This window comes from Eurytemora carolleeae, unplaced genomic scaffold (assembly GCF_000591075.1).
Source record: "Eurytemora carolleeae unplaced genomic scaffold, Eaff_2.0 scaffold82, whole genome shotgun sequence".
Lineage (NCBI taxonomy): Eukaryota > Metazoa > Arthropoda > Copepoda > Calanoida > Temoridae > Eurytemora > Eurytemora carolleeae.
This window is the reverse complement of record NW_019396126.1, coordinates 1,076-10,859: the sequence shown is the minus strand read 5'-3', so window position 1 is coordinate 10,859 and position 9,784 is coordinate 1,076. Positions and strand designations below refer to the sequence as shown.

General features: G+C 34.5%; 1 protein-coding gene across 1 annotated transcript; it reads left to right on the top strand.

The window, feature by feature from the left end:
• Positions 1–536: 536 nt before the first annotated feature.
• Positions 537–8,511, top strand: LOC111695702 (rap guanine nucleotide exchange factor 1). Its single transcript, XM_023465111.1, has 6 exons — positions 537–1,102; positions 1,647–3,900; positions 3,965–4,122; positions 4,769–4,889; positions 6,153–6,337; positions 6,812–8,511. The coding sequence occupies exons 1-6, from the start codon at positions 782–784 to the stop codon at positions 6,968–6,970; spliced, it is 3,198 nt and encodes a 1,065-aa protein (XP_023320879.1). The 5' UTR covers positions 537–781; the 3' UTR covers positions 6,971–8,511.
• The last annotated feature ends 1,273 nt before the right edge of the window (positions 8,512–9,784 follow it).

The window sequence follows — 9,784 nt, the reverse complement described above, 5'->3', positions numbered from 1 at the left end:
CTGCAATTCAACTGTCCTGTAATTCAACTGTCCTGTAATTCAACTGTCCTGTTAAACTTAAAAAATCGCCAAATGGTTAGAATGAAAGACCGGCGTAGAACAAGAATATAGGGGAGGGGCCTTCTGTAAGAAAACTGTAAAAAAGAAAAGAAAAAATGTATTGAATGAATACTGCTCAGGCTTGAATATATGTCTGTGTGAGCACTAGAGGAGTAAAATGTTTAGTACAAAGGGTGAGCTCTGCAAGATCTAAAGAAAATAGAACCGAGGATCTGAGTTTACTACGCAAACTAATATAATATCAGCTGAACCCGAGGAGGCTTTCTCTACGTCAAAATATCTCCTTTCCTATTTTATTATCGGAGCTTCTTAACCTTTAATTCAATCTCTTCATACAGATCAACTAAACTATTTTCATTAGAAGATCTAAATATCCTGTGAGTAAAGGACAGGATTCACAGGATAGGTTTCGTGTTTTAATTATCAGGGTTGGGTCGGAGGTGGGAGGAGAGGGGGGGGGGTGTACTCAAGTCATCCCTGGACCCAAGGAAGAGAAGCAGAGAGGAATATTTTCTACCTGCCGCAGGTTTCACAGTTCTTCTCATAGAGCAGAGCAGAGGTTTGTGAACCAGACATTAAATACTCATCCACAATGAATCATTGACTCATCCAAAACCTTCTCGGTAATGAGGATAAAGAGGCAACCCAATTTCATCAAGGATGGAAGGAGTCATTCCATCTCCTTCAGATTGTAATGTCGGATTGTAAACGTGTCTAAGCGATGAAAAACATGAGAAGAAAAAAAGGAGCCTTTGCTGCCCGAGCACATTCCTTCAAGGAAAATTTCCTGGATGCTCTGAAGAATACTCAGAGCTCTACTCCAAACAGGAAATCCAAAGAGAGAAGTTTTATCCAACTGGCCAAGAAAACTGGCTCCACGGATAATCTAACCGGGCATCTTGGTACTGCTCGGAGCACTGATTGTCTGATTAAGGAAGTACAGTTTGCTCTCAAATATTTCCATGATGTTGTTTCTAAACATACGTTTGAAATGTTGCCTGGGTGCGCAACTGTTGTTCTTGAAACTGTTCTTGCTATCCAGGTTAGTGTCGTCTGTTTTTATACATATGGTTGAGCAATGTACAATCTTTATGTAACGTACATGCATCAGCTTGCCTAGTATTGTACAATGTACACTAATAGCATTTTGTTGATTTAAAAAAACTCTTTTCCTCCATTATACTATATACAAGCTTTGTCTTTAAAAACAAATATAATTCTTAAGAAAATAGTCTCTTAAAAAAATAATTTACAAGCAACTGAGTTTTTGCGCCATCTATCTTTATCTATGAGTTTTTGCCACAAACTCTACTTCTCATTCCTATATATTTGCAACCCGATTTTAAAGACTGTTGTTATTTAAAACTATGAGTTTTGTTTGATCAAATAGTCCAAGTTTGAAATATCGAAGGTTGAAGTTGCAAAGATAAAGAAATTGGAACATTTGGGTTTGTGGTAAAAACTCAAATGCTTTTTATAATACTTTTCTTAAATTCTTAAATCAATCAATTCCACGTTATTTAGAACTTACATTCATTAATCCTTTATATCTATTTAAATAAAGTCTTAAAATATTTACTTTTTAGGCGTTCGCTGGAAGTATAGAAGATCCAATGGATCCTGAAGTTAAAAAATCTCTGGATTCTGCGTTCCGTTCTGTCTCCGTCCTAACCAGCTGGGCAGATACTGTTATTGTATCCGGAGAAGTTGAAGCAACGGATACAGTCATGGAAAATATCATCGAGCCCGTCAGAAAATCTGTGATTGTTGTTGTGAACCTGCTCTCAGGTCGGATAGGAAACAAGAATCTGACCCGGGGGAGCTCGCTCCCGGATATTACAAGCGAGACCATGGGACCCGAATCCTCCCTTGGACTCTCACTCAGCTCTGATTCAATCCTAGATATATCTCCCGTGAAACCTCCTCTTCTACCCAAGGTATCCTCGAACTCCTATGATTCTGCTCCTCCTCTACCTCCTAAGCATCTAAAACCTAGGCTTGATAGACGCCTAGAAGATCTCATATCTCGTTCCTATAGTTTCCATCAGGGAGATAGTTTAAACCTGTATTATGGTTTCTCCGGTTTCCCCCCGGAACTCCGACACGGAGCCAGTCAAGGAAATAACAAAAGTTTACCTGTTCCTGACGGCCCAGAAACCACAATGTTGGACCAAAGCTTGGATTTCATGGATTTTGAAGATTCTCCATATAATCTATCCAAAGAGTCTGTAAACAATATTTCATTTGATGAGACCGATACTTCCAATCCCAAGGCAGGAAACAATACTTCGTCGAGATCCTGGTCATCGAAAGAACGATCGAATGCATCTTCTCCATCCTTCGAAAGCTATGGATCTTTTTTATCCGACCAACTAGAGAGGGAGCACCCTCCGGCAATCCCGAGAAAGCATAGAGAAACCCCGGGACGAAGAATAAGAAATGGTTCCGGAAATTATCCAATCAGCTACGAAGCTCAGTCAAGAAATTTACCGCCCAGAAGAAAACTATCGGAGTACGACAATGTGTTCTATCCGGAGAAAACTCTGGAAACCTTAACCAGGTTGAGTTTAGACGATAATCTGTTACAAGATCCTTGTCTGGTTCCTAGGCATGATTCAACCTCACAACACAACTCCTCTAATCAGTTTGAACTCCGAGGACCTACCACTACCTGGTCAAAGATTGCCGAATCTCGTCATAATTATATTGACCGACCTCCTCCTCTCCCTCCGAAGAAGAGGAATGTGATGTCCTATATGGAGATGTTTGGTAAGACTATTTTACCCTCCGGAGAGGATATTCTTCATGGATTCTTCCATACACATGATCTCCTTCACAATGTATGGCAGCATAATTTCCACGAGTACTCTGAGTATGCTCCAGCTGGACTTCTTAACTTTCCTCTCATGGATAATAATCAACGGGAAACTAAGAAGCCTGGAGCTCTGGTGCACTCCAACTACGTGAACCATACTATTGATAACTCAGATCTACCTCCGGCTTTGCCTCCGAAACGGAGTCGATCAAGGCCTGGTAGTTTTAAATTCTCTAGTCTTGATGAGAGACCAATCCCAATATTACGCGAAGACCTGAGTAACCGAACCTCGGAGATATCAGATATATCGATGTCCAGTAATTCTAGCTCAGAGGTGTCAAAGCTTGCCGAGATAACTAAACTTCCCAGATTATCTGTTTCCATTCCTATTGAAAGAGTTAAAGAACCGGATAAGAGTTTACTCAACCCTGGAGATAATACTGATATGTCCGTCCTAGATTCTACTGACGTTTCCCATTTATTAGTTTACGGTTCCTCACTGGATAAGACTGGTCAGGGAGGAACAAGCGAGCTTAGAGCAGGAACCTGTGATGCTCTGATAGTTCTTGCAACTCAAACAATTAAAAATGATTTTCTCTATCAAGAAGCTTTTCTTACAACCTACAGAACCTTTATTAGCACTGAATCTCTGGTTGATAAACTTGTCTACAGATACAGATACTTCGGAGATAAATCTAAAACTGCGGAGAGAACGGATTCAACCTTTAGACGTGCATCTCGAGCTGCGTTTTCTCTTCTAGTCCGTGTTGTGGACGGGTTGGCTGACGTAGATTTCCAGGATAAAGTTCTACTGGAGAAACTAACCCAGTTTATCACTAGTCTGATTGAGAACGGAAACCTGGGACTAGCCCGGGCTCTTCGATCCCAGTTTATTCTCAAGTTCGAAGAGAGAAGAACTAGGCTTCTTCCTGATTTCGATCTAGCCTCAATGAATTCGATCAATCGAAGATGTACTCTTCTAAACTTTAAATCCTCAGATTTGGCAGAACAGATGACTTTACTAGGTAAACAATGTTTAAACAATTTTATATTCCAACTTGGATTTGATGAAAATTACCTTTTTTTCAGACTCAAACCTATTCCTGAGGATAGATTCTGCGGAGCTGCTGAACTGGGTTCAGGAGCAAGCTGAGGAAAAATCTCCAAACCTAACAAAGTTCACTGAACACTTTAACAACATGTCGTACTGGACCCGAACACTTATCCTAAACCAACCAGATGCCAGGGTAAGAACTTTTATTCTTTACAGATTTTGAATGTTATATTAAATCTAGAATTTCTAATATTCAACTAAAACTATAAGAACTATGGGGGACACAGAGTCGTACCAGATTTTCACAAACGTTTTTACCTTTTGATTATGTCCTTTGAATATGTATGTAGATCTCACACTTTGAAAATATGTATGTAGGTCTCACACTTTGAAAATATGTATGTAGGTCTCACACTTTGAATATGTATGTAGTTCTCACACTTTGAATATGTATGTAGTTCTCACACTTTGAATATGTATGTAGGTCTCACACTTTGAATATGTATGTAGGTCTCACACTTTGAAAATATGTATGTAGGTCTCACACTTTGAATATGTATGTAGGTCTCACACTTTGAATATGTATGTAGGTCTCACACTTTGAATATGTATGTAGGTCTCACACTTTGAATATGTATGTAGGTATCACACTTTGAATATGTATGTAGGTCTCACACTTTGAAAATATGTATGTAGGTCTCACACTTTGAATATGTATGTAGGTCTCACACTTTGAAAATATGTATTTTTACATTTTGCTACTTTTTCAAATACAAAAAATCATGAAATAAGAAAATTAAAAAATTGAAAGATAACAATGAAGAAAAATGATCGTTTAGGAGAGAGAGAGATACGTGATGAAGTTTATCAAGATGATGAAATGGTTAAGAAAGATGAATAATTTCAACTCATATCTTGCTTTGCTCTCAGCGCTAGACTCTGCCCCTATTCGGAGACTAGGTAATTCATCAGGCAGAAAAACACGAATAAAAACTATTATTTCAGATTAAAAAATGATAATAATTATATTTCACTTAATCATGGTGGTTTTAGAATAATTGAAAAATACATGAACAAACCAAAAAAAAATGATTTTTAGAAAAAAATTCTGTATAAATTTGAAAACGAATCTCTAAAACTCAAAATGAATAATCTTTTTTTCAAAAACTGTTTCAATAAAATTAAACTTATTATCTACTAGCTGGAGGGCCGTGAAAAAAATGTTAAAAATAAATTTTAAAAATATTTTAAATTTTTTTAGCCTATAACACCCCCGGCCACCCCTGAGTATCTACAAAAAATTATATCAAAAAAAAAAATTTATATCCTCATATAAATATATATAACTATAAAGCAATAATCAGAGCAGCTTCTCAGTTTTCATATATATGTATATATACAGGGTGAGTAAAAAACGGGATTATTCATGTTTTGGACAAAAATTTGAAAACTTTTGTTTTGTTTTAAATAAAACGTGATAAAAAATCTAAAATACTTTTGGACCATTAAAAAAAATCCACTGAACCAAATTTTTTGTTAAATTAAATTTAAAAAATTGTTGGGAAAATGTTTATACTAATGTTTTCCAAAATTCCATAAAATTTCATTAAAAATTGAAAGAAATATAACAAAAAATCCGCAAAAATGTAGAGTAGAAATCTGCGGTAAATGATAACAAATTATAACTTTGACTTCAAAAAAGAAAATAATATTTTTTTGTTAGATCTTATTTAATTTTTCTAAAATTTTGTTTTTTATATTTTTACACTTCTATATTTATATATTTACGCAACATACGCTTCTCAACTATGTATCTACCTGCTTAGATAAAAAAAGTCACATGACCCCAAAGAAGGTTTTGGATGGTCAGAACTTAAATATTTTGCTTTAAACAAATTTAGATTTTTCAAAATCCACGAAAACTAATCGAAAATTCGATGGGCGCGAACCACCCTGGATGCCCAGTTACATACTCTGTGGGAAGTAAATTAAAGGACGATATTTTTTTGTGAAGTTCGTATAAAAATCTCAACAGTCAACTCAAGCAGAATTAACATTTCAGTGGCTTTCGATCCTAATTCGACCTTTTATATTTTTCTTTTTTCTTCTTCTTTTCATTTACATCGGTGGATGCGTTTTAAATGAAAAGTTATAACAAGACAACTCCGTCAGTTCTAAGATTGTTGAATTAAAGATCAAAACGTGATTGAATCCAAATTATAGAAACCAAACTCGTATCGGAATATTTTATTATTTTGTTTAGATCTGCCCTAGCCGAGGCAGTTCCTCCTTGTATACCGTACATAGGCCTGGTACTCCAGGATCTTACCTTTGTACATATTGGGAACCCGGAGAGTACAGAGAACAAGATTAATTTTGCTAAACGATGGCAGCAGTTTAATATCTTGGTAAGGCATTAAACCCACGAATAAAACTAAAAAGAAATCGAGTCTAATCCCGATATCGTTGCAACCTTTTGGTGTAAACCTTTGATATTTCAAACTTAGACTGACTTCATCGCTTGAAATATCAAAGGTTTTCAACATCGGGTGGCAAAGATGGAAGGATTAAAAAATCGGATTTTGTTGCAAAAACTCAGTTTCTTTACTTAAAACTTGGATTTCTTTGAAATAATTTTTAGATTTCATTTCCCGACTGGCAAACTTGAAGAAAAAGATATTTCTTCCATCTTAAAATGATCTTGTAATAATTTTCAATGATTTCGAAAAAATTTGAAATTTAAAATAATGGAATTCTCTCCGGTTCAATTCTAACTAACATTCGAATAAGATCCTAATAAAATTCTTAACATTTAATAATGATCATGAAATTATCAATATTTAGGATAATATGCGACGGTTTAAGAAATTATCAATATTTAGGATAATATGCGACGGTTTAAGAAGGTCCAATATCACCTGACACGACACGAGGAGATAATTCAATTCTTCGGAGAATTTGATGATTTCCTGACAGAGGATGAGATGTGGAGTATCAGTGAGAGTATTAAACCTAGAGGTCAGGTTAACAAGGTTAGATGACCCAGGATCAGGATTAGAAAGCACTAATCATAATCAGAGATAGGAAGGGGGGGTAAAGGGAATACTCACCTATTTGAAAATACACATAATATACAGTGAGAACCAGAAAACAATGGAATAGGAAGACGACATTATAGCAATACTAGATACTAGCAAATAGTTTTATTAGATACTTATCAAATAAATCATTTATTAAATGAAATAGTGTAGGTACGTTTAAACTGATAAATGTCTGTGTCTTATGTTTATTTGACTATTTAAAGCCATAACTTGAGTCTAGAAGTTGTCTTCCTATTCCAGAGATTAAGGTGGTTATCACTGACCACAGTTCTTGGAGTTATGAATATAAATATGCCCGGAGGCCTAAAATCCTCTTAAAGTTATAATTTTTAGGAATATTTTATGTACAATAGATTTTCTAATATTTCAACAAAAGTTTTAAAAATTGGAACCATTTTAAAACGAATACCTGTTTTTTATTTTACAAGATAAATGACGAACATTTAAAGTTTATAGAATTTAAAAAAACTGGTTTTAGGTTCCAAGCAAAATACTATCTTAGTTGTATTGCTATTTACAAAAACTGGAATATTATGTGTAAATATGGGAACGATCCCTTTATTAAAGAAGTATTGGGGTTGGAAGGAGATAAAACATGCACAAAGAAATAATCAAGAATAAATTAAAATAACAAAAGATAAAAAAGATCTCTTAGAAATGTTCAGAGGATAGATTTATAGTAATCTTTTAAAAGAGAATTATTCTAAACATTGAATTGTTTAAAGAGTAAAAATTAGAAGAACTGAGATCTCTGAAGTCAGAACTTATGGATGATTAACCCTTTCCGAAAGCGTTAATCCTAATATATTGAAGTCCAAAGATTCCTTATAGTTTATCTTTAAAGGTCTGACCAATTAGAGGCCAAAAATGCTCTCGGTTAATTAGAGAGTTATTTAACCTCTTCAAATTAAAAGTTTCCGCTCTTGATATCCAGTTCAGGTCTGAAAGATAAGCGCTATTACATTCAAAAGTTCCGAGTTCTGAATTCTATTTTGTTGGATGTATTGCAAAGCTCAAGAAGGAAAAGTTAGATTAATTATGTGTGATATTCAACTAGAAATACCTTAGAGTGTTAATAATTGTTAAATGTATAATGTCAAAATTTATTTACACAATATATTAAACTTTTATAAATTTTGAACTAAAACGGCAATATTTCAACCCCTATCCCAAAAAAAATCAATGCAGGGTTTAAATGTTTTGATCATTACTAAATTTAATCCCCCCCCACCCCATCTTTATTAACTCCGTTAAAGTCTCTAAGAAAATGTTAAACCTGTTTTAAACGCATTATCTATAATTTTTCACATGATGATATGAGTACTAATTACTAAACTAGACAATGTATAATATATAAATATTAATATAGATCTAAGATCATACGTAATTCTAAAACCTTTCTTGATATTTTTAACACTCATTTGATTTTGATTGAGTAAAAATATTCAATTTTCATCTATCAACGTCGCATGATGAATCCAANGGTATGTATATATATATATATATCTATGTATAACTGTTAAATGTACATTCAGGATATTTTTATGATTATTGTCCCTCCATAGCTCCTTATTATAATCTTGAATTAACTCGATTGCTAAAATGATTTAAAGGCATTGTTTATCTATTTGAAACGAACACATAAAACACATTTTTTTTTGTTATTTTTGGAAACTTCTTAAAGATGTTCTTGAGAGCCTGCAGAAGGAAGTTTAACAGTTGATTTAGCTACACACTAGTCGTAGTGTGGTTTAACAATACAACTTCAAGGGACTGGAAGCTAAGCGTAATTTCAAGTGACCCTTCATACAAAGATGGCAATGCTCGATTCACAACGGTGCCATTGCCATCTTTACATTAAGGTTCACTTGAAATTAAGCTTACAGTCTCTTTAAGCTAGTTTCTCATCTTAAAGACATTTATCAGGCTGAAAAGTCACGACTAGAACCTAATTCGACCTTTTATATTTTTCTTTTTTCTTCTTCTTTTCATTTACATCGGTGGATGCGTTTTAAATGAAAAGTTATAACAAGACAACTCCGTCAGTTCTAAGATTGTTGAATTAAAGATCAAAACGTGATTGAATCCAAATTATAGAAACCAAACTCGTATCGGAATATTTTATTATTTTGTTTAGATCTGCCCTAGCCGAGGCAGTTCCTCCTTGTATACCGTACATAGGCCTGGTACTCCAGGATCTTACCTTTGTACATATTGGGAACCCGGAGAGTACAGAGAACAAGATTAATTTTGCTAAACGATGGCAGCAGTTTAATATCTTGGTAAGGCATTAAACCCACGAATAAAACTAAAAAGAAATCGAGTCTAATCCCGATATCGTTGCAACCTTTTGGTGTAAACCTTTGATNATTGTCCTATAATTTTCAAAAAGAGAATTTAGTAGTCTATTTTTAAATATACTTAGAGAGTTGCTTCTTTTTAAGTCAAGAGGCAGGTCATTCCACATCTTAAGAAGAGAGCTTGATGGTAAATACTGTAATGAGCAAATTTTGAGAATGTCAAGTTGAACGTTAAGAGATCTTTCAAAGTTTCCAAGCTTTTTAAAAATGTTTTCGAAAGATGCCGAATTCATTCCATCTACATATTCACCAACTCTTTTAAGCTTCAATTTTCTGGGATTTGCTTGCAAAACATTTCAATGATTTTCTCAGTAGAGAGCTCAGACAGCCTTGTAGGGTGTAAGGCCATAAGTGCAAGTTCGTTAAGTCTGCTAAGTAAGGCGACATTTATATA

Excerpts from the sequence above, each read along its gene's own strand:
- LOC111695702 (XM_023465111.1), top strand. The coding sequence starts at position 782 with ATGAAAAACATGAGAAGAAAAAAAGGAGCCTTTGCTGCCCGAGCACAT. Across the intron at positions 1,103-1,646 it reads AAACTGTTCTTGCTATCCAG|GCGTTCGCTGGAAGTATAGA; the intron begins GTTAGTGTCGTC and ends TTTACTTTTTAG. Across the intron at positions 3,901-3,964 it reads AGAACAGATGACTTTACTAG|ACTCAAACCTATTCCTGAGG; the intron begins GTAAACAATGTT and ends CCTTTTTTTCAG.